The sequence below is a fragment of the Sciurus carolinensis genome, chromosome 1, assembly GCF_902686445.1.
Source record: "Sciurus carolinensis chromosome 1, mSciCar1.2, whole genome shotgun sequence".
Classification (NCBI taxonomy): Eukaryota; Metazoa; Chordata; class Mammalia; order Rodentia; family Sciuridae; genus Sciurus; species Sciurus carolinensis.
The window spans coordinates 166,932,930-166,958,466 of record NC_062213.1 but is presented as its reverse complement, the minus strand read 5'-3'; the positions used below and the strand labels follow the sequence as shown (position 1 = coordinate 166,958,466).

Sequence of the window (25,537 nt, the reverse complement as noted above, 5' to 3'; positions counted from 1 at the left end):
AGTGACTGCCTGGGTCTATCTAGAAAAGTCTGGTTTTTGTGTTCCTGGAACTAAATTCCTTTCATCAAGGCAACTGCCTGCTAACTAGCTTCCGGTCCCACAGATAACCGAAACGCCGCGGCCCTAGACAAGGAACTTCAAAATCAGTTGCACCCAGAGTGCAACACCACTCAGCAAAGACAGCAGGGCCTCGGGCCCCTTCCAGGAAACAAACCCTTCCTTCTGGTCCCCTCCTTGCTGGTGCCCATGAGTCATACCCAGACCTGGCTGGCAGGAGAGCGCGGTCGGGTACTAAAGGCGGCTCTAAAAGGTCTTCACCGTGACTCGACAGAAAAGCAGCGGGCGCTCACTTCCAGCAGGCACCACCACCCAGAGGATGGGCGCGGGGGTGCGCCGGGGCGGGGCCAGGGCAGGGCCCCTGCGCCCAGGGCGCCGGAGTACTACATACCCTGCGGCTCCACGATTGGTGGCTCCGGCCACGGAGGCCTATGGGGTGGTCCTTGCCCAACCAATCAGGGGCCCCGGGGAGCCCATTCATTCACAAATACCTAGCAGGAAAAGGAAAGTCGAACGGCCAGGGCCAGCGTGAAACTCTGAGACAGTAGCGCGCAGGGTGGGGTTCAGGTGGGAGACCCAGAAGGCCGGATCGCTGGAACGTACACGCACGCAGGGGCTGCCGCGTCCACGCCCACAGTTCCGGCCCCGGCGTGGTGGGCTAGGCGCACACCGACTTGGGCTCCGCCCCAGGCCCAGCCAAGACATGCCAGCCGCCCAGCTCCCGCCGGGTAGCTGAGAGTCACTCCGCCCGGAGGGAGGCTATGTGGCTGGAGCAGGTGGCCCCGCGGCGCCTGGAGCCACGTGCACACTGAGCATGGCTCCCCCCACAGCTTCCTGCGTCTCTGGGTCTGAGCGCCCCGGCTGGTCACTCACGGCAGTCGTCCTCGTCGCTGTTGTCCGAGCAGTCGTCGTCCTCGTCGCATCTCCACACCGAGGGGATGCAGCGCTCGTTCCGACACCGGAACTGGTGCTCTTGGCACTCCTTAATCGGCCCTAGGGGGTAGAGGAACCGAGAGTTGGGTTAGCAGATCTGAACCCGGGAGAAGGGAAGGGAGCGACGCTGAAGACCTCAGGGGCTTAGGGCACCCTTGATCCAGATGCTTTGAGTTCCCCGGATGGCGGACCGCTTGGTGGCACGGCTAGACCAAGCTCATACTTAATAGTCGGCGTCACACGACTTGGGTACACCCTCCATTCAGACACAGACGCACACACAGCCCATAGTCAGATTCACGCAGACACAACCCACAGGGAGACAGCTCACGCTGGACACACGCACTGGGCACATCGGCTCATTCCCCTTGCAAACAGCCACACTCCACCGCGCGCAGGGGTCCCAGCAAGCGCATTGTCAGGCGGGGAAGCAGCTGGGCTCCGCTCACCGCCGCGGTTGAGCGCGCGTGTCAAATAAACCCAACCGCAAGAATGGCACAGCTCACCCGAAACCATGAATGACCACCCCCGGTAAAGTTCACGGCGAGTCAAGCCCCCGCTGTGCCCATCTCGGTGCCGGGAGACCAGAGCTCTCCGCCCAAGGAAACGGAGGCGGGTTCGAGTGCAAATTCAGGGATAACTGGTTTCCCCCGTTCGCAGGGCCGCGCTTTGTTGGCTGCTGGGGCGGCGCAGAGCACCGCCGGGGACCCGCCGCACGCACCTTGGCCGCCGCGCAGCGGATCCGCCGCGGCCGCGAGATGCTGAAGCTGCATCAGCAGCAGCAGCAGCAGCGCCAGCGGCCGGAGCGCGGCCCGCTCCAAGCGGCCCATGGCGGGCCCGGGGCTCCGGCCGCCGCGCCCCGCGCCCCCCACGCCGCTGCCGCTGCCGCTGCCGCCGCCGCCGCCGACGCGCTTCAGACCTTCGAGTCCTTGCCGCGGCGCCGGGGCTGCCGCTGCCCCCGCCGCCGCCGCCGCCGCCGCTGCCGCCCGCCCCGGCTCCTCGGCTGCATTTCAAGCAGGTTCGGTGACGCTCGGCAGCGGGGCGGGCTCAGGCTGGGCGCGCGGCCCCGGCCCTGGGCGGCCGCCGCCGGCGCGCGCGCTCCCTCCTGCTGCCGCCTCCGCCCCACGCTCCTCCCGCCGCCGCCTCCTCTCTCTTCTCTCTCCTTGTCCTTGGTCCTCTCCTGCCTTCACAGTGGCTCCACGACCCCACTGTGGGCCCATCCGAGTGCTGGACTCTGCAGACGCAGGGATAAGCCAGGCGAGGCCCTTGCTCCTGACGGTAGCAGGTCCAGGGGAAGCAACATGGGCTTCCCGGAGGAGGTGGTGGATCTGAGGCAGAGGATGCCCAGCAGAGCCAGGATGGGAGGGAGAATGATGTTCCAGACCGCGCAAGCCTGTGCAGTGTGCGCGTTGCGGGGCGGAGGTGGGGATACAGGGGACAAGGAGTAGGGGCATCAGGATATTGGTGATGAAGGAGAAGCCCTGGGTATGAGCCATGACCCCTACACCTGTCAACAACTCCAGAAGCATAGCTGCTTCCTGTGACTATGTCCGTCTGCGTATGTTATATACTCATGCGATCACAGTCAGGGATGTGAGGCAGGCCGCTTAGGCCTGGCTACCGACTGTTCATCCACATTCCGTATTCTTCACCCTCCCAAGCAAAAAGGCAGACAATTGGGTGTGTGTGGGGGGAGGCCCTCAGGGAAACTTGTTAGGATGAAGAAAGGAGACCACTGTAGGGGCAGCGTCATCTCTGCCACTAGGGGCCGCACATATAGGACCTCTGTGCGCCTCACTGGCCCCTGTGCAAAGGAGAAGATTCCTTCTCTTGGGGCATCTTAACTCCACCTCAGCCGCTCCAGGTGCGGGATGTGGAGAACAGAACCCGGACTAGGTTTTAGTAGCCTGTTGGTAAGCCTGTCCCAACCACACTACCTTCTTCAGAAAACGAGATTTGAGGGCATTGACCACTAGACGGGATCAGCTTGCAGGTGTCAAGGCCTGGTGTTAGGTCTCCACCCACTCTTCCTTCTTGCCCTTCCTTCCCTGCAGAAGGATGGGGGCTATTAGCCATAGACCTGGAAATCACTCTGTCTCAGCAGCTTCCTGAGCCCAAAGGGTTGCCCAGTGGCAATTGCCACCAGGAAAGGGCTTACGTCTTAGGAGAACTGAGGGTGCTTCTTCCATTATCCCTTCCATCCCTTGATCATTTAAGCATATTCCGGCCATGTGTTAGGCCTGAGGGTGCCAAGGTGAATTAGACATGATGCCAGCCCTGGGGAGGTCCCTGGCTGATGGGAAGCAGACCATCAACAAACAATAAAATGTGGACTTAAGCACTTCCTACTAGGTACCAGGTTCTGTTCAAGGCTCAAAGATGCAGTGTAAAAATAATATAAGACCCCTCTTTGCTCCCCTTCAGTGTATGTCTTGGGAGGGAAAAACACAAAAACAAGAAAGCAAAAAAGATTATTTTAGATTATTATAATTACTATGGAAAAAAATGCCAGGGCAATATAAGAATAGAGAGTAACTTTTAGAGGAGGGTGACAGTTCACTGAATAGTAAGGATGCTGACAATATGAAGATCACATGGAAAAGTATTCCTGACAGAGGGAACAGCAATGTAGAAGCCTCAAGATGGGCCAGAGTCTAGTGAAAGGAAGGGGTATATGCACTAGGAGAGGCTGCAGGAAGTCCACAAAGCCCTGATGGCAGGAGGGTTTTGGAGGCCAGAGCAAGGAGTTTGGATTTTGTGCCGAACAGAAATGCCTGGGCGGTAAAGCCCTGGACAGAAGCCCCTCCTGGTGCCCAGACTAATCTATCTAGCTCCCCCCACCCACTCTGTGTTCTTAGAAAAGTCATTTCCATCTCTGAGTTTCAGTTTCTCATCTGTGAGCCGGGGAGTCTCTGAGGTTCATTCCAGCTTTAAGATTTTTGTACGGGGTGAAGTTCAGAGGCAACATGTTGAAAGGTTAAGAGCATTAGCCATGGCCTGGGGTATGGCTTAGTGGTAGAACACTTGCCTAGTATGTGCAAGACCCTGGGATCAATCTCCAGAGGGAGAGGGAGAGGAAGAGAGAATAAAGAAGAATAAAAGAAAAGAGCATAGTTATCTGGTCAGACTGCCTGGATTTGAGTCTGTTCTTTCCTTCCCTATGTGAACTTGGACAATTCAACTTCTGTAGCTCATTTTCTGTATCTGAAAAGTGGGAGCGGTGACTGTACTTACCACTTAGGGCTGCTTGAGGTTTATATTAGATGGGACTGTGTGTGCACAGCATATAGGATACAGTGGGTACATAATAAATATTAGTTGTCATTATTATTATTCAAACATAATTCTCTGTTCAAAAACCCCTGATGACTTCCCAACACACAAAGAATGCAAATTGAGCCCAGGCATTGCCCCATCTGCCTAAGGGATATTATCTACCCATATGTCAAGTTGCCACAATGGGCTACTCTTTGTCTCTCCACATACCCCTCAGCAGAGGTTCTCTCAGCTTCTCTAGACCCCTACCCAGTTTGGGTCACTTTCCTGGGTCCCTACAGCCCTTGGGCTTCTGTTTGTCACAGCCTGGATCACCCTGTGCTGCCACCGTCTGTTTATGCACCTGTCACCTTATCGGCCTAAGGATGGGGACCAGCTCTTCTGCATCTCTGGGTCCCTGGCATGGGACACATTGGACCAGTGTTTGTTTCTGCCTTTACTGAAGGTTTCTGTCCCTTTGGATGACAATGTTTTCAGAGGATAAACACAAGACCAGGCACAGGAAAAGCATTAGATAAATTATGTTTAAATAACTGAAAATGTTGAAAGAAGACCACAACAAGCAGTAATAATTGCTAATATTTATTGTACACTTCTGGCGGTCAGACACCATTCTAAGTGCTTCATCTTTTACTAGTTTAGTCCTTGTAGCATCTCCATTTCACAGCCCGGTAAGCTGAATGGAGCCATCACACAGCCAATAAATGGCAGGTCAGCATTCTAACCCAGATGGTGCGACTTAGAATTTTTCAGGCCCCAAGTGTTAATTCCTTTGAGGGGCGAACAGAGGAATGTCTAAGACACCAAATGGACACTGAGGTTTGGGTGTAGTTTCTGCTACCCAGGTGACTTCTTGTCCTCATCTGTCCTCTCTCTTGAGTCATGGGATGACTCAAGCATATGGGACCTGCCTACCCCTGGGTTTCCAAAGAGAACTCCCAAACTCAATCCCCAATGCCGTGTGTTCTCCATGAAACATATAGGTGACCTTCCACCTGCTGTCAGCATGACACTGTCCTTGATGCCTCCATGACTTGCCTCCAGGGCCACTAGAGGCCCTGAAGCCCACTCTGCACCCCTACTCCTTACTCTGCCCCTTAAGAACTGGAGCATCAGATCCTTGCCAGGCTGGACCCTCTGCCTAGAACTAGCACTGAGGCACTGGTGACCTCTGTTCATCCTCTGATCTCTGCTCACGTGCCTCCTCCTGTGGGAAGCCTTCTAGCCTCTCCACAGAGATCCTCCTTGCTTCCTTGGGCTCCTGCAGCACAGTGTGTCCCAATCTGTCTGGGCTGCCATTGTTGGATCCTCCACTCAGTGAAAAGTGCTGCAAGTCAGAAACTGGCTTGTCCTGTGTCACTGCTAATGACTCGTTAAAGGAAGGTGTGACCAGATGAATCCTCTCCAGGGCCAGGGCCAAAGGGCCTTCTGCTTGCACCCTGCCTGGCCTACTTTGGCAGGCCCTGTGTTAGGGGAGGGATACAGATGACAAAACTCCATCCCTGCCACTGAGGATTCTGGTGTGGGGGCAGACGTAGACTGGGATGAACAGTGACCGCAGAGGGGGATAAGAGCCCCAGTGGGGGGCTGTTCAAGGGCATCAGACTCCCACCACCAGGTACCCCCAGACTGTGCCACCCACTCAACCAGGGTCGGAGATCAGCAGTCTGAAGCCAACCACAGCTACTGCAAGGGCACAGAGTTCCCCACTGTCCCCTCCCTTAGTTTTACAGATGTGGGGCTCCAGTTCTTCACACTGTGCTGTGAGCCAGTTGCCCATTTCTCCTTGTCATTTGTGTCACACTGTCTCTGAGTAGGCAGAGACAAAGGAGAGAATACATTTATCTCCTATAAGTGGGAGATTCTAATTCAGGACATGAACTTTGTATAGATCCAAACCACTGCAGTTTAAACCACTTGCTACCTATATGATCCTGTGCCTCAATTTTCTTATCTATAAAATAGAAATGGAAATGTTACCTAATTGTATCGATTACCTATTGCTACATAACAAATGATCCTGAAACATAACAATTTTAGAACATCATAAACACATCCTCTCTCACAGTATCTGGGGGTCAGAATTTGGGAGCAGCTTAGATGGTTGGTCCTTACTCTGTGTCCCTCATGAGGCTGCAGTCAAGGCATACCTGGGGCTGGAGGCAAGTTCACATTGGCTATTGGCAGGAGGACTCAGTTTTTTACCACACAGCTCACTCTGCTGAGTGTCCTCAGGATATGGCAGCTGGTTCCCCCAGGATATGGCAGTTGATCCAGAGACAGGAAGAAGTCACAATGTCTTTTCTGACCTAAGCATGAAAGTCACACTCCATCATTTCTATAATATGACACAGGTCAACCTATCTGAGTAGGAGTGGGCCACAGGCTTGTGATTCCCAAGAAACAAAACTCGTCAGGGCTGGGCGCAGTGGCACACAATTGTGATCCCAGTGGCTCAGGCCACTGAGGCAGGAGGATCACCAGTTCAAAGCCAACCTTAGCAAAAGTGAGGTGCTAAGCAACTCAATGAGACCCTGTCTCTAATAAAATAGAAAATAGGGCTGGGGATGTGGCTCAGTGGTCGAGTGCCCTTGAATTCAATCTCCGGTACACCCCCCTGAAAAAACCTCTTCGGAAAGTGTCTTGCAGGCTGGCTGTAAGGACGCATAAGGATGAAAAGGCTCATGTGTGCTAAGTTCTTAGAAGGGTTTCAGTATATGGCACACACTGCAAGCATCTGCTCCTGTGATTGGCATTGCTCTCTTACACAGTCAGCATGTTCTCCAGAAGAACTTCCTGCAACCCATCAGCCATGTGACTGCTGTTAGCTGCGGAACCCTTCAGTGTGCAGAGGAAGATACTGAGAGAGTGCTGGTAACTCAGAACTTCCTAAAAGAGCAGGAAAAACCCAGCTTTCCTTTCTTACCTCTTAGGAGAGCAGGGGTGGGGGTCACATCAGCCTCCTCTACAGTCTGACTGTAGGACTCAAGGTGGGTCCCTCTTCCTCCCCAGGCATGGGGTTTTCATCCCTGATCCGAGGGATTGCACTAGGTCGGTATTTCCTGTGTCTTCAGTCATTTCCATCCCACTTGAATGACTCTCTCAGTTTCCACTTACCTCCTCTACTATCTCCTAGTACTATTGTCCCTCAACATCAGAGGGCAGTTGGTCCCAGGACCCTATGCCCTGAGAAATCAAAATCTGTGGATGCTCAAGTCCCTTATGTAAAATGATATACTGTTTGCATATAATGTACATACAACCTCTCAAGTGCTTTAAATCATCTCTAGGTTGCTTAGAATACCTAATGTAGTAAACGCTATGTAAATAGCTGCCACACTGCATTGTTTAAGGAATGATGAAAAGGAAAAAAACTGTATATGTTCAGTATAGACATATTTTTTCCTAGTGTTTTTCTGTCCATTGTGAGTTGAATCTGACAATGTGGAACCCATGAATACAAAAGGGCAGCTATGTTTTCCTTAAATCCTTTCACTAACAAACTTGGCTTCATCCTAATCAATAATCCCCATGAAATCACAGGTTCAATACAGTAATTGCATTTTCTGATACATTAAAATGAACATGCTAGACCAGTAAACACTGGGCCCTGCCTGTGCAGATGTGTCTCCCTTCTCTAAGGGCCACCAGCTCTGAGCACCATCATTTGTTCTGGGGAAAAGGATGGAACATAGGGGCCCTGACCTCTCTGCCCATGATAGCAGGTGTTCCTCAAGGTCATTTGGTAATTTGGCCTGAAGCCCAGTGCCTCCCAGGAGAGGATCAGCAGTATTCTGATTGCTTTTGGTTTGACTCAGTCTTTTTTCCCCCTAAAAAGTTTTACTTGCTTATAGGTTAGAGAATCATGTTGTTCTGCAAAGCTTGTTATGAAAATCTTAAGTTGTTTTTGTCCCCCCTTCACTCTCCCCAGAGGCAACTGCTGTCTACTCTTAGCTGAATCTTTTGGTACATACCTCCATATCATTAAATAACACTCTTCACTTCTTTCTGTTTCTTGATCTTCAGTTTTAGGATTTTTTTTTTTTTTTTTTGAACTGAGGATTGAACCCAGGGGCATTTAACCACTTAGCCACATCTTCTGCCCTTTTTATTTTCTATTTTGAGGCAGGTTCTCACTAAGTTGCTTAAAGCATCTCTAATTTGTTGAGGTTGGTTTTGAACGGGTGATCCTCCTACCTCAGCCTCCCAAGCCTCTGGGATTACAGGTGTGGGCCACCACACCTGACTAGGAACTATCTTTTGATTTCCCATTATACAGATGAGAGCTTAGCTCTCTCACATACACCCCAATGCTCCCCAACCCATGCACATTCAGACACGTGCATTCACTGAGTCAGCTCCTACCCAGCCCCCTAGTAAGATGAATATATGACTTGAAAGGGTATTTTTTCTTTGAAAAAATTTTAAATCTTTAAATCATTTTTGTAATAAAATACAAATGACAAAATTTACCATCTTAACCACTTCTTCTTTTAGTTGTTGATGAATATTTATTTTATTTATTTGTGTGTATGCTGCACTGAGAATCAAACCCAGTGCCTCACATGTGCTAGGTGAGCACTCCATCACTGAGTCACAACCCTAGCCCCCATCTTAACCCATTCACAGTTCATGTGACATTAAGTTCATTTTTATTTGTTCTGCAACCAGTCCCACATGAACATCCCTCTCCAGAACATTTTCATTTTCCCAAATTGACACTCCAGAGGTATCCAACAGTAGCTCCACCCCAGTCCCAGGAAATCACCATTCCACCTTCTGTCTCTATGAATTCACCTACTCTAGGAAGGAGAGACCCGAGGAAGGAGGATTGCATAGTATTTGTCCTTTTAAGTCTGGCTATTTCACTTAGCATAATGACTTCAAAGTTCATCCATGTTGTAGTATGTATTAGAATTTCCTTCCTTTTTAAGAATAAAAAAATATTCTATTATAGGTATGTATATTCCATATTTTGTCTCTCCATTCATCCATCAATGAACACCTGGGTTGGTTCCACATTTTATCTATTGCAAAGAAAGCCGCTATGATCATGGGTGAACAAATATCTCTTCAAGTTCCGGCTTTCAATTCTTTTGAATATCCTGAGAGGTGAAATTGTTGGGTTGTGTCATAATTCTAGTTTAAATTTTCTCCACAGCAGCTGTACCATTTTATACTCCCACTAACAGGGCACAAGGATTTCAGTTTCTCCATGTTCTGGCCAACACTTATTGTTGTCTGGGTTTTGTTGGTTTTCAGTAATAGCTATCCTAATGGGTATGAGGTTTTTGTGTTTTTTTTTTCCATTGCGATTTTAATTCGCATTTATTAAATGATTAGTGATGTTGAGCATCTTTTCATGTGCTTATCAGCCATTAATTTATCTTTTTTTGGAAAAATATCTCTAAGTTCTTTGCCAATATTTTTGTTATTGAGTTGTAGGAATTCTTATATTTTTGGACATTAACTTTGGATATTAGATATATGGTTGTGACGTTTTTCCCATTCTGTGGGTAGTTTTTTCCATCTGTTGATCAAATCCTTCAATAAAACAGAATTTTTAAATTTTGATTTTATTCCAACATATCTACTTTTTCTTTAGTTGCCTGTATATTTGCTGTCATATCCTGCAAAGATTTTGATGCGATCATAATGAAATAAATGCTATTCACAGTGTGCCATGATTAATATTTGTCCTACATAACTTTGTGCTTTCCCTGGAATTAATAATTGATCATTTTTGTTTTATTTCTTGCTTTTCTTGTAGCCATCTCTTACTCCTTCCCAAACATTCCCTAGTTTATGTAAATCCCCTCTTAATACAATCATCCACATTAAGTATTCTACCAACTTACCCCTTAAAGTTTGGACTGGCCATCCTGGGTTGTCTGGTGGCAAGACCAGCTGCTCAGCTCTCCTTGTGGGATCTCCCTTCACCAGCATCTGGAAGCTACTCTGCATTTTTCTGCTGTGTTGAATCCCTTGCTTCCCATTTTCTATATCCTCTTCTCTCCAGATTCTGCCTTATTTGGGGGAACACCAGTCACAACTTTTTTGTTTTTGTTTTTGTACTAGAGATTGAACCCAGGGGGCACTTAACCATTGAGCCACATCCCCAGCCCTTTTTATTTTTTATTTTGAGACAGGTTCTTGCCAAGTTGCTTAGGGCCTGGCTAAATTGCCAAGGCTGACCTCAAACTTCTGATCCTCCTGCCTCAGCCTCCTGAGTCACTGGGATTACAAGCATGCACAACCATGCTCAGCTTGCCTAGCCACAACTTTCTAAAAGGAGATGCTATGGAACCATAACATATAACTCATGTCAGAGTTTAATCCCTGTCGTAAGATATTAAAACAGGAGAAATTTAATCTGACTATGGTATGTAGAGGTGAGGCCTTCGGGAGGTGATTAGGATTAGATAATGTCATCAGGGTGGAGCCCCCATGATGAAATCCTGGGGGTTTTATAAGAGAGACCAGCCCCCCCACGTGCACACACATGTACACATATCACACATGTACACAGACACATGTCACTCCTCTCTCTTCCCCTGTGATGCCCTGCACTGCCTTGGAACTTTGTCAGCAAGAAAGACCATCACCAAATGTGCCCACCCCTACCCCACCACCTTGGACCAGAATTGTGAGCCAAAATAAACCTATTTTCATTAAAATTTACCCAATCTGTAATATTGTGTTATTAGCAACAGAAAGTGAAGTAATACAGAAAGTATGTGAGGTACATTTTTAACATCTTGCATGTCTAAAAGTGTCTCTTTTTGGGGGGACTCAGAGGCACTCAACCACTGAGCCACATCCCCAGCCCTATTTTATATTTTATTTAGAGACAGGGTCTCACTGAGTTGCTTAGCACCTCACTGTTGCTGAGGCTGGTTTTGAACTGGCAATCCTCCTGCCTCAGCCTCCTGAGGTGCTTTGATTACAGGAAGTGCCTCTTTTTTAATTCATATTTGATTAGCTATAGAATTCTAAGTAGGAAATAATTTTATTTCTGGATTTGAAGGCTTGCTCCATTGTCTTCTAGTTTCTACTGAAAAGTCCAATGGCATTCTGTTTCCTAATCTTTTCTAAAATTTTATTATGATTATTTATTTATTTTTGTATTGAGAATTGAACCCAGGGGCACTTAACAACTGAGTCACATCCCTAGTCCTTTTTCGTTTTATAGTTTGTTTTGAGACAGGATCTCAGCTTGATAAGTTGCTTAGGGCCTCACTAGGTTACTGAGTCTGTTCTCAAACTTGCAATCCTCCTGCCTCAACCTCCTAAATTGTTTGGGATTACAGGCATGTTCCACCGTGCCTGTCTGTTTCCTAATCTTTTAAAAGGAATCTTTTTCTTCCTTTGGATGCTTTTAAGCTTCTGTGACTTTGTGCATCTTGAAGTGAGTCTGTTTCTGTTCCCTGTGCCTGACACCCATTGGGTCTTCTCATTCTAAAACTCATCATCTTCCATTTAAAGGAAATTTTCTATGCCTAACTCTATAATGATTTTTTTTTTTCTTTTTGGAACTCCTTAATTATTCATATATTGGCCCTCCTCCCTGGTCCTCTGTATTTCCTATATATTTTTTACCTACTTTTCATCCCTTTTTGCCCTCCATTCTGGAAAATTTCTTCAATTCCCCCCAGTTTAAAAAAAAATTTCTTTCATATATCCAGGAACTCTATTGTTCTCTGACTTCCCGTATTGTATTACCTTGTTCTTGTCTTGTGGATTAAATATTTTCTCTTATTTCTTACAGGCTGTTAGTAATGTTTCAGGGTGGTATTTTTTTAACTCTTTTTTAAAAACATTTTGTTTTAGTTGTAGATGGACACAATACCTTTATTTTATTTTTGTGTGCTGCTGAGGACCAAACCCAGGGCCTCACGCTTGCTAGGCAGGTACTCTACCTCTGAGCCACAACCCCAGCCTCTCATGGTGTTGTTTCTGCTGGAGTGTTTGTTGGTCTCTGCTTCCTCCAAGTTTATTTATTTATTTGGTACCAAGGAGTGAATCCAGGGGCACTTGACCACTGAGCCACATCCCAGTCCTTTTTATATTCTCTTTAGAGACAGGGTCTCCCTAAGTTACTTAGGGCCTTGTTAAATTGCTGAGGCTGCCTTTGAACTCACAATCCTCCTACCTCAGCCTCCTGGGTCACTGGGAATACAGGCGTGTGCCACTGCACTAGGCCTTAAATTAATTTTTTTGGTGATTATTGAAAACATTGACCACAAACTGGGAGAATATATTACAGCATAAATAATGAACAGTGTGACTACCCAGAATATATAAAGAACTCTTACAAATCATTAAGAAGACAAACAACTCAATTAAAAAAGAGCAGAAGATGTGAACGAGCATTTCACAGCTGAGGAAGTATGAATGGGAAACAAACCTGAAGAAAAGAAGCTCAACCTTCTAGAAATCAGGAACATGCAAATTAAGACCACAGATTTTTCCATGGAGAGGAATCTGACAAGTATTGGTGAGGTGTGAATTGACAGGCTTCTGATGCAACGTGGACTGTTGCACCTGCTTTGGGCTTCTCAAAGCAGAATATTTAGTAATTTCATTACTAAGTGTAAACCCTAGAGAAACTCTTGTGTGCAGGCTGCGGGAGACATAAATGAGGATGGTCCTGGTGGCACTATTCATGATGGCAAAAGCTTGGAAATTCTCCAAAGGCTTGAACAGGAAAATGAGTGACTCTCAGTATCTTCATAGAATGAAATCCTTTACAGCAGTGGAAATGAATTCAACAGAGCCGCGGCCAACTGTGTGGAAGGATCTAGAAACACAACACTGGTGAGAAAAGCTTACTGCAGAAGACACAGCACAATCCAACATTTACAAGGCTTGACAACAAGCAAACAATGTTGTTTAGATTTCTCTACATTGTGATACAAATTTGTTTTCAAAGAGGAAATTCAAGAGAGTGTTTACTTCTGTAGGGAAGGCGAGGGATGGGACAGGCAAGAAGCCCACAGTATCAGCTGTGCTCTCAAGTTTAAGTTGTCTTCAAAGATGCTCATTATTTATGCTTTCTCTCCAAGGTGGTCATACGGCTGGTGTTCCCAAGACAATCTTGGCTTACATCTGTCATCTCAACATAATTATCCATCACCACCCTTTTCTTTTCTAAAAAAGGTCCTGAATTGGATAATAAATGGTATGACTACTCTTCCCTTATAAAATACTGCATACATTATCTCTTTTGTATGTATCTATTATACATATGTGTACACATGTACATACATATTACATATATATATATGTAAATTTTTGATACTGGGGCCACAACCTAGCAGTGGTCTCATGGGATATTTGTGGTCTGGTTCCAGTGCCCTTCTGAACCAGTGTGGGTAACTCTCCTTGAAGCTTCAGATGAGCTAAGCCCTGAGGAGCCCAGTCCCTAGACCCCTGTGCCCTGTGGCCACTCTGACCTCCCTGTGCCCTGGTCTTCACACCCTACTCTGCCCTTGGTCCCATCCTATCCTCTTCCCCACCTGCCACTCTATGTGGGTTCATCTCCCAGGATGCCATGAAACCTCACTCATGATCCAGGTCCATCCAGGGTCACTGATGTCCCTCTGTGCCAGGTCCTGTGCTGGGTGATGTTGGGGACCCATCCCAAGGCCCTGTTCTTCAGGAATCATCAAGTATCAGGTGGAGATGGAAACGTGACATCCCAGTGGATCAGGGCTGTGACACTGCAGAGGAGAGAACCGGGTCTAACCGGGGAGTTCAGGGCAGATTTCTGGAGCTGCGTTTTCAAAGTACAAAAGGAGTGAACTGCCAGAGCAATTAAGCAGACTAAAGAAATTAAGGGCATACAAATAGGAAAAGAGGAACTTAAGCTGTCACTATTTGTGGATGACATGATTCTATATTTAGAGGATCCAAAAACCTCCTCCAGAAAACTTCTAGACCTCATCAATGAATTCAGCAAAATAGCAGGCTATAAAATCAACACGCATAAATCTAAAGCATTTTTATACACAAGCGATGAAACAGCTGAAAGGGAAATGAGGAAAACAACTCCATTTGCAATAGCCTCAAAAAAAATAAAATACTTGGGTATCAATCTAACCAAAGAGGTAAAAGATCTCTACAATGAAGACTACAAAACATTGAAGAAAGAAATTGAGGAAGACCTTAGAAGACGGAAAGATCTCCTATGTTCTTGGATAGGCAGAATTAATATTGTCAAAATGACCATACTACCAAAAGTGCTATACAGATTTAATGCAATTCCAATTAAAATCCCAATGACGTAGCTCACAGAAATAGAGCAAGCAATTGTGAAATTCATCTGGAAGAATAAGAAACCCAGAATAGCTAAAGCAATCCTTAGCAGGAAGAATGAAACAGGGGGTATCGCAATACCAGAACTTCAACTATACTACAAAGCAATAGTAACAAAACAGCATGGTATTGGCACCAAAATAGACACGTAGATCAATGGTACAGAATAGAGGACATGGACACAAACCCAAAAAAATACAATTTTCTAATACTAGACAAAGGTGCCAAAAATATGCAATGGAGAAATGATAGCCTCTTCAACAAATGGTGCTGGGAAAACTGGAAATCCATATGCAACAGAATGAAACTAAACCCCTATCTCTCACCCTGCACAAAACTCGACTCACAATGGATCAAGGACCTTGAAATCAGACCAGAGATCCTGCATCTTATAGAAGAAAAAGTAGGTCCAAATCTTCACCTTGTTGGCTTAGGATCAGACTTCCTTAACAGGACTCCCATAGCACAAGAAATAAAAGCAAGAATCAATAACTGGGATAGATTCAAACTAAATAGCTTTCTCTCAGCAAAGGAAACTATCAGCAATGCGAAGAGAGAGCCTACAGAGTGGGAGAATATCTTTGCCACTCATACTTCAGATAGAGCACTAATTTCCAGAATATATAAAGAACTCAAAAAACTCTACACCAAGAATACAAATAACCCAATCAACAAATGGGCTAAGGATATGAACAGACACTTCACAGAAGAAGATCTACAAGCAATCAACAAACATATGAAAAAAATGTTCACCATCTTTAGTAATAAGAGAAATGCAAATCAAAACTACCCTAAGATTCCATCTCACCCCAATTAGAATGGCGATTATCAAGAATACAAGCAACAATAGGTGTTGGTGAGGATGTGGGGAAAAAGGTACACTCATACATTACTGGTGGGACTGCAAATTAGTGCAGCCACTCTGGAAAGCAGTGTGGAGATTCCTTAGGAAACTTGGAATGGACCTACCTTTTGACCCAGCTATCCCATCCTCGGCCTATACCCAAAGGACTTAAAATCAGCATACTACAGAGATACAGACACATCAATGTTCATAGCTGCTCAATTCACAATAGCCAGACTATGGAACCAACCTAGATGCCCTTCAATTGATGAATGGATAAAGAAACTGTGGTATATATATATACAATGGAATATTACTCAGCTATAAAGAAATAATAAAATTATGGCATTTGCAGGCAAATGGATGAAATTGGAGAATATCATGTTAAGTGAGATAAGCCAATCTCAAAAATCCAAAAGACGAATGATCTCACTGATAAGCGGATGATGACCCGTAATGGGGGGTGGGAGGGGGGCAAGAATGGAGGAAGGAGGGACTGGATAGAGGGAAAAGAGAGATGGGAGGGGTGGGGGGGAAGGAAAAAAATAATGGAATGAATCAAACATCATTACCCTATGTAAATGTATGATTATGTAAATGGTATGCTGTTACTCCATGTGCAAACAGAAACATGTATCCCATTTGTTTACAATAAAAATAAATAAATTTAAAAAAAGGAGTGAACTGGGTGGGAGAGTGGGAAGGGCACGCCAGGAAGAGAGGACGATTAGGGTGTCTCAGGGTGAGAGAGCAGGCTGGGCTGGGGGACGCTGCTCACACACGGGTCAAAGTAAGCAGCACAGGACACAGCAGGTGGGGCAGCGTGGGGCAGAAGTGGGCTGGAAGACCACCTGGGGCCTTGAATGCCAAGCCTAGGGTCTTGGACAGAATCCTGAGAGCAGTGAGAAGGTACTGGAAGAATTAAAAGCAAAGCAAGAACTGTGGGTCAGGTATTCAAATGAGCTAAGGGAAACAGGTCATAGGAACACAAGAGACAAAGCAACAGAGTAACTTCATTTTTCTGCTTTGTCCTGGAAACCCACTGCCCTGCAGCCTCTCCCTGACCTGCACCTACCCACACACTCCACTCACACACTGCAGAAGTGGGCATGGCAGGGTGGCTCTGTGGGCCTGCGAGCAGGTGCTGGTGCAGGACTTCTTGAGTCTGGATCCCAGCTTTGCCACGTGTCTCACTGTGTAACTGGGCAGGCGGCTCAGAAACTCTGTTGCATAGAAGAAAATGAGGCTTAACTGAATCACCAAGGACCCGGCACCTAGTGTACTCTCAACGAGCCATGGTGGCTGTGTGGGTGGACACCACACTCTCGTCTCTAAAACAAAGGAGACTATCTCTAAGAGAGAAGGAAGCAGAGAAAGGACAGGAGGGCTTGATGTCAGAGCCTAGCCTTTTTCCCTCTCAGCACAGTACTGACTATAAATATTTGTCTAGTGAAGCAATGAATGACACGTCATGATTCCAGATGACTTCCATATATCCCACATAGAAATATGAAGTCTCTCCTTGCCCTTGCCTGACGCAGAGGGTGTCTACATAATGACAGAAGGTCAGTGCACCGTCCCTCACCTTTCCAGCGTACAGGTCTTGACTGGTCCTCTAGGTTCCCTGTAGGATAAGCATCAGGGACTCTATGGGTGAGACAGAGGCTCGGGAAAGTGTAAGGCCTGCCAGGCTTGGTGGCGCATGCCTGTAATCCCAGCGATTTGAAACAGGACTGAGACAGGAGTATCACACGTTTAAAGCCAGGCTCAGCAACTTAGCGAAGCCCTAAGCAACTTAGTGAAAAGAACTTGTCTCAAAATCAAAGGGGCTGGGGATGTGTCTCAGTGGTAAAGTGCCCCTGGTTTAAATCCTCAGTATGGAAAAGAAAGAAAAGGAGAGAGAGAGAGAGAGAAAGAGATGAAGCTTGACTGCAGTCAAGTCATGATATACAAGCATCTCAAAACTCTTCAATCACTGCTCAAAACTACCTAAAAATATAATCCCAAGGACATCGGAGCTGTGAGACCCTGAGAGAAGACATCTCAGGTAAGGGATTTTAGTTACAGAACTCTTCAAATAAAATCTTAGGTGAAATCTTCAAATATCAAATCTGTTAAAGAGGAGTTTATTAGTCAGGTTGTCTAGGCTATGCTGAGGTAAAAAAAAATCAACCTTGAAATCTCAATAGGGTAATAATAAAAGTTTATTTCTTGTTCACACACAATATACAGTGTAGATCAGTGGATCTCCTCAACACATTTCCTTTGCATGTCTGCTCAGGAATCTAAGTTCCTTCCATTTTACAGTACCACTATCTTCAACACGTTGTCAGAGTGGAAGGCAAAGTAAAGAGCAAGGACTGTCACTCTGGGGGTGTTAAGCCCGGGTCTGAGAATAGGAAACATCACTTCTGCCCATAAACCCTCTCTAAGAACCCAGTTACATTGTACGTTGGTTCATTTTCTTAGCTCTAACAGAATACTTGAGACTGGATAATGTATACAGAAAAAAGGTTTATTTAGCTCACAGTTATGGAGGTTGTTAAATTCAAGATCCAGTGGCTGAATCTGGTGAGAGCCTCAGTGTGTAAAAGGTGGTAGATGGCATCCCAGGGTGGGACACATGCCAGACTAGCCAGAGGGCAATGTGAAAGAGAGGGAGGGAACAAAAGCACTGACCCAGTTTAAAACAGCCAGATCTTGTGAGAAGTAATCCATTCCTGTAAGAACTAATCCCGTCTTCAAGAAAAATGTTAATCACTCTTATAGGCCCATCTCCCAACACTGCTAATTAGCAACCAAGGTTCAACCTGAGTTTTGATGAGAACAAACCACATCCAAACCACAGCACACGGCCTTTGTCACCTTGGCAAGTTAGGCTGGGAAGTGCCATCTTCCTGGGGGACGGGGAAGAAGAAATCAGACGGGTGAGTCTGCATCACATGAGTGACCCCAGTATAAGATGGAGGGGACTCCTAGGGCCCCATAGCTGGCTGCAGACCATCAAGACCCCTCCCAGCATGGGGACCAAGGTTTGAGAGTCTCCACTCAAGCCCAGGAGCTGGGCAGGCAGAGGCCAGAGATGGTCACAGCATCCAGAGTCCCAGAAGAGTTCCTCAGGGTAGGGGGACAGTGGGCTTGCAAGGATCAGTCTAGGAGCAGATTCATGCTTCCCTAAACCTCTGGCTTCTCCAAGCTGTCTTGCCTAGTTCTTAAAGGCAATCGGGCTGGTGTGGAGGTTTCCTGTTCTAATCTCTTAAGCCCTTGATGCTGGTGCTAGCTCCACTGTGTTCTCCCGCAGGACCCAGAATAGTCCAAGACTGTCAATTCCTTTGGGTCAGGGATTTTGGAACTCAGGGGTCTCACAGGAACCTTCGAGGGTACTGCCTTTACTTGGTAACCCGACCACAGTCTGTTAGCTACCAGAAGTGGAACTGGGGCTATGAGCGAAAGCAGACACTGTGTTACACAGGCGTCTCTGGTTTTCAGACCTGGAGCCCCTCCTCTGCCATGTAGAAGAGATGGTTTCTCAGAGCCAGGAAGGCCAGTGGTCCCCAGCACCAGCTATCCTTCTACCTCCCCAGATGCCAAAGAAAGACCTCATCCACCTGGGGTCTGACTGCTCCTCTTGTTTCCACAGATGGTAGGTAGGACTGAGGGGAATCCTGCACCAGCCTGGGGGTTCAGGGACAGCCGCCATCTTGGGAAGACCAGGTCACCTCAGGCAGTTTCCTTCACCTACCAAACCTGCTTTTTCACACTTTTAAAATGGACAGGGTGCTCCCTGTCAGAGGTACTAGAAGAGGCATCTTCTTGAGATGCCATGAAATGGGAAAGCAGATTGTCAGGGCCAGCTAGCATGAGCTCTGTGGGGCTCCTAGGGGCCTAGTTCTCCCCAGGTCTGGCCCTGTGCTCTGCGAATGCTGGTAAAAGCTGGTCATTATATAAAGGGCAAGTCTGAGTCTGACAAGGGTGGCTGGAGCAGTGGCCTGGGGTAGGAGCTTGCTGGGTGGAGGTGGTCTGAAAGCATAAGTGGCAAACAAGAAAGGGAACCGAGAATCAGCCCAGGAGTTCCCCTCCCTTTTGAGGACCACCCTCCCATTCTAAGAGCCCAACAGACACATCATTTATCTTCCCCTCCAGGCTTGAGCTCTGGCAGGAGGTGGTGGCCTGGTTTCCCAGGCCCTGCTCCCAGGGCCTCCCAGCCTGTCTCCCAGGAGATGCCCTTCCTAGCCTCAGGCCAGACCCTGCCCAGCCTGCCTGGGGACCGACTCCAGCACAGGCCTGGGACGGCGCCTTTGCGAGTGATCTTGCTGTGGGGCGGCATTGCATGTCTCTGCATGATTGCATATTCCTGTGTATATTTGGATGTGTAAAGGACAATTTCTGCATGTGGCTTTGTGTTGGTCGCTGGAAGCTATGTCTGTGAGTGCTTGAAAGTATGCTGTGTATGTAAGTGTGTGTGTATAAACTCACAGATCTTACCTTGTTGTGTGCTGCAGTGGAAACACGTCCATGGGTGTCTTGGTCAGGAGGTCACATGTGCATACCTGTGCCTTCGTGTACTGGACCTTTGGGAGGCTGGGCATCCCCTATGAGAGAGGAGTGCTGGCATATTTCAGTGTGGTCGTGTGTTCCTGAGTGTTGCTGTGTGTTTGGAGGGGATCGTATGTTTGTACAATACTGTTCATTGCACAGTTCGGGGTTTGAGACAGACACACACAATCATAATGACAAAGGCCTCAGGGGTTCTAGGGACTGAGAAAGGCAGACATACTCCACTTACTCCTGGGGATCTTTCTGGAGAAGGGAGAGCCTTTAGGCAGAGGGAAAAGCTGGAGAAAAGGTCCAGAGGTTGGAGAAGGTACATTGAAAACTGTCATAGATGTCACCTTGCTTACCAGGGCGTAGAGGGGTAGGACATAGGACAGGAGAAGTGTTGGGACTCCCAGGGGGACTGCTGGGGTTCCCAGACCTCAGCTCTGGGAAGTGACAGGACAGAGAGGCGCTGGTGATGATGGAGACCAAGTGGCCGCCCAGCCTCTGGTTTCTAGGGAGATGGATGGATGGCTCTTGCATTATTCTCAGGCTGTTAACTCTCTGTAGCACCTACCAGATCCCCAGATCCTGGGGTGGGGCTGGAGGGATGGGGCAGAGAGCTGCCTGGAACAGGAATCCCGTGCCCGTGGCCTCAGTGCAGACTGTTGCCAACACAATGCTGGGAATGTGAGGAGAGCCTGTGGGAGTTTTGGGGAATCTATGTCCCTGGGATAGTGGGAAAAAGCAGGGAATCTGTAGCTGACTGTACTATGCACTAGTTTGTGACCCCAGGCAAGTCACCTAACCTCTCTATGCCTTGGATTCCTGATCAATAATAGGGGATGATAACAGCATGGGTGCCTGTTGATGGGGCGATATGTGAATTAATGAGCTAGTATGTTTAAAATCCTTTCAACTGCACCTGACCCAGTAGTGAGAGATTCCTTGGAAGCATTTGCTACTATTTTGCTACTTATTATCTCATTATATTCTCACAAGGATTATATGAAGTCCACATTGTTTTCTTCATTTCAAGAACACAAGCTTTGGACTCACCCAGAGCTGGTTCTGAAACCTGACTCTATCCACCCACAATTTTGTGACTTCAGGAAAGTTACTTGCTGAACTCCTTGAGCTCCTGTCTCCCCATTTGTGAAACAGGGTTGTTGGGAAGAGTAAATAGGACAATCCAAGCAATGTCCTGCATCCCGAGTCCAGTGCCAAGGAAAACTACTGCTGAGCCATGAAGGTAAGGAAATGGAGGATTGGTGGTTTAGAGGCTTGACCAGGGTCTCACAGCTAGGAAGGGGCAGTGCTGACACCGGAAATGTGCTGGGTCTGACCCAAAGTCCAGGCACCTCCCCTTGCCAGGCTGACTTTCCTGAACCCTGGTTTCCACACCTGTGAGTGGAGGAACTAAATGGAGAGGGCCTGCTGGGTTCAGGCTGCCAGATGGTGGTGTTGACACCAGTTGCAGAGCTGGAAGGGTGGAGGAAGTGCCCAGCTGCAGCCAGGACCAGAATTATGCTTGTTCTGTGCTGTGACCAAAGGATCTGACAAGAACAATTTCAAGGAGAGAAAGTTTATTTGGGGGCTCACAGTTTCAGAGGTCTCAGTCCACAGATGGCTGGCTCCATTTCTCAGGGCCTGAGGTGAGGCAGAACATCATGGTGGAAGTGTGTTGTAGAGGTAAGTGGCTCAGGACATGATCAGGATGCAGAGAGAGAGAGAGAGAGAGAGGAGAGAGAGAGAGAGAGAGAGAGAGAGAGAGAGAGAGACTCCACTCACCAGATACAATACATATACCCCAAAGGCCCATACTCAATGACCCACCTCCTCTAACCACACCCTACCTGCCTTCAGTTACCACTCTGTTCATCCCCATCAGGGAATTAATTCACTGATTGGGTTAAGACTCTCATAACCCAATCATTCCACCTCTAAGCCTTCTTGCATTGTCTATACATGAGCTTTTGGAGGACACCTCACATCTAAACCATAACACGTTCCTCATTCCTCTGGGCCCCATCTCTGTTCTCCCAGGGGCTCTCTCAGGAGTCTAGCCCTTCTTCAGAACTGCTCCCCGGGGTGCCCTGAGTGTGGCATCTGTTGCCTCCTGACTTCCTGTGACCTTGGGTGGTTCTCTCAATGTATTCCAGCCCCAGTGACCTTATCTGTTGCCACGTGAGCTAAATGCTGGTGAGAGTGCTTGGCAAGTGTGTGGATGGCTAGCACTTATTGAGTGCCTGCTGTGTGCTGGGCTCTTTTCTAGTCACTTTAGATGGTGAGGGGTGAATGAAGTAAAGGAAGAAATTGTTTTGAACAGGGCCAGGCATCTGGCAAGTACTATGTAAATGTTCATCACTATTATTTTTTCTAGCGCTTCCAAGTTTACAAAACACCAGGACCCCTTCGTATTACTCTGGGAAAGTTGAGGGCAGAGAGCAGGCATTATCATCATCATTTTTGCGCATCTGTCCATCCATCCATCCATTCATCAACATAGCACCCATCCAATGACCAGTGACCCTGAGACAGAGGCTGGGGCCTGCAGCTGGAGTAGGATAGGAAACCCACTGACCTCCAGAAGCTGCCTGACATGGAGGGACTGAAGAATGTACCTCATGCCAGAGAATTGTTGCCTGGCAGGGCTGGGGACCCAGTGAGACCGGATCTTCTGATTTTTTGAGAAAAGCTGGAAATGTAGGTTTTTTGTTTTTTGTTTTTTGTTTTTGAAATGTCCTGATCTTTTATCTCTTAGATGTTTGCAACCAACTTGACTAAAACAAACAAACTCCTGTGCTGGCTGCATCCTGCCCATGGAATGTTTGAACTCTCTGGGAATGAGGCTCAAGGTCATGCATCTGGTAAGGGGCGGAGCTGGAACTCCTGAGTCTGACCACTCACCAGGTCTGAAACACAGAATCGGTAGATGTAGGTCATTAACTGTCCAATGAGGTCATCCTCCTGAGAAACCACAGGGAGACCCATAGTGACACTGCTTTATTCAAGGAAGTCCAAGCAGTGGGGATGGAATTTAGGACAGGCAGCCCCATTCTCAGCCTCCTGGGGTCATGCTGAGAAATGAGATGCTGATGCCCCACCTGTGCTTCTTGTCAGCACACCTATGCTAATGTTTGCAGAGTTCCCCAGAGGAGGCTGGGGACAGCCATGGAGAATCACAGGAATTCCTGCTTCCAACTTCCCTGGGTAGCTCTGACCATCACGTGTATGTCTAGGAGTCAGGTGATCTCAATGACCAGGGCAGGGTTGGATCAGAGCCCACGGACACCATGGGACAACAATTTAGTTCAATTCTCCATGACTTTGCCTAGACTGATGCAGTTGACTCTATTCCCAGTGAGGGGGTCTTTGATGGCCTGGGGCAAAGGCTGAGTCCAAGGCTGCCCCTCAGCTCAGATCTTCCTACCGTGGGAGATGCACAGAATTGTCCATCCTCCAGTTGGAAAGAATTCCAGAAGACAACTTGCCCAACTGCGTCCCTCCACAGGTGCAGACAAGCATTCACTTGCCTCTAATGCCTGTCCTGGGAGGCCACTTGCATGCCCTCCATCAGTTAGTTCCTTTGCTGAGCTGCTGTGATGATCACAAACTTCTTTTCTGTGTTGGGCAGAAAACTGACTCCCAGTTTTCTGGATGGCTGATGCCTGGTCCTGCCTGCCCATGTCCTCTGTTTGGCCTCCCTTTGGAAGGCAGCACCGTGAGAGTAAAAATGCATATAAACATCCACAGCCTGCCTGGCACATAGGTGTTGACCAGTGCCAGTCACCTTCTCCTGGGGAACTGCACACCCAAGCCCAGCTTTGATCATAGGTGAACTTCCCCACAGGTTCACTTGCTTCTTCCACACTTGCATGGCCAGTACTGGATGGGCAAATGCTGGCGCCAAATTCCTGTCATTAACAGCAAGTTCTGCGTGTGCCAGAGTCCTGACAGGCAGAGCTGGGCTGGGTCTCCTGCTCCCCAACCCTGAGGCAGCCGTTTGGGATGAAGCTTCCCAGGCAAATGACTGGCCTAGGGGCTGCTCAGCCCTGCCCCACAGTGCCTCAGGCCCCTCAGTGCCCACCAGCCCAGCCTCCTGCTCACCCTCCTGATTCCACCATGCATACCACTTTCCCTGCATTGCCCATCCTGGGCCAGGTGCCCACTCTTCCTTACCTGATTCATTCCATAGCTTACTTGCCGGTCTCTCTGCCCCTGAAGTCCTTCCTCTGCTCAGCCAGAGAGATTGTCCTAAACCCAGACACGAGCTTGTCACTTCCCAACACCCTGCATGGCCGCTTGTCATCGTCTAAGCCTTGGTCTGGCATTCATGACCCTTCTCAGTTTGTCCCTTGCTACCCTCCCTTGATCCATTTTCTGAAGACCTCACACTGTGACCCCAATCTTATGCCACCCCTCCTTGCTTCCATGAACCTTCCACACCTGAGTCTTTGCATGTGCTGCGTATCCTTCCTTCTGTTCATCCTCTGTTTTACATTTGAGGCCCTGTGTGCCAGGCCCTGCTTCACACGCGGGGACACAAAAGTAAACAAAATGACAAAGACCTTCCCCCCAAAGGGCTTGCATTTGAGTGGGGGAGGCATAAAATCAACTAATCAGTAAATTAAAGTGTGTCAGATAGTATTGAGGACACGCTGAGACATAAACCAAGGAGGACACTGGAATTTTAAGCAGGGCAGCCAGGAAGCCTGTGCACCTGGGAGTCAAGGGGCTGAATCTGGGCCACTCCATCTGGGCTTCCTGGAGGAGGTGTCTCCTTGAAGTATGGGTAGAAGGCAGTTACTATGCAGGGTGTGAGTGTCCCAGTAACAGATTCCTCCCTCATGGAGGCTGGGAGTTCATTCACTCCTGGCCCATTGGACACTAGCTTGGGGTGGGCAGGGGACAGCCTCACCCTCAGACTGACCCTTGAACCCAAACTGCTGGCCCAAGAACCTCACCGCCAGGAGTCCCTTGCCTCCCACAAGGCCCCATTCCTCTGAATCAGGACCTGAGGGGTAAGGTAGGTGGCAGGTCACTGTATCTGGAGCCATTCAGAGAGAGAGCACACCAGGCAGGAATATGGCCAAGGAAAGGCCTGGGGGCCAGACCTATGAGGAGGGTGGTGACCTGGAGGATGCTGGGCTAGGCTTCCTGGGGCTCCCCTCTTAGCTCCGACCAGGAGTGCAATTTGTGACCAACTTGTCACAGCCCACTCTGACTTTATTTTTGAACTTAATTTATCCTATGCGTCAAACTGACAGTTTAGAATTATGCTGCAGGGCCCCTCGCCTGGCTCCACCATAACACACTGCCTGTGCTTAGGTGAACTGGGCCCCGAGGTGCCTCTCAGCTGCTGATTTGTGCCTGAAGCCTCTAGGGACAGGGTGGTTCAGTTGCTATTTATAGAAAGTCACCGGAGCTTGGGAATTTGACCTAGAATAGTTTCTTGTCCCTGGGTTCAGAGCAAGTGCACCGTTCCCATTTTCCAGGTATGGAAAGAGAGGTCCAAAGCTGAGTCTGTGGCCGAGAACCCAGGACTACTGGGTCTCAGCTGGGGCCCTTTTC

General features: G+C 48.0%; 1 protein-coding gene across 15 annotated transcripts in view; it reads right to left on the bottom strand.

The window, feature by feature from the left end:
• The window catches only part of Lrp8 (LDL receptor related protein 8), a 75,634-nt gene extending 73,646 nt beyond the window's left edge, over positions 1–1,988 (bottom strand). For all 15 annotated transcript variants that reach the window (XM_047561491.1, XM_047561540.1, XM_047561550.1 and 12 more), the window contains exons 1-2: positions 1,712–1,988; positions 931–1,050 (exon numbers count right to left, since the gene is read on the bottom strand). In XM_047561491.1, the coding sequence (XP_047417447.1) occupies positions 931–1,050; positions 1,712–1,820 (229 nt within the window). In that variant the 5' untranslated portion in view covers positions 1,821–1,988. The remainder of the gene's footprint in view (positions 1–930; positions 1,051–1,711) is intronic.
• Positions 1,989–25,537: the final 23,549 nt, after the last annotated feature.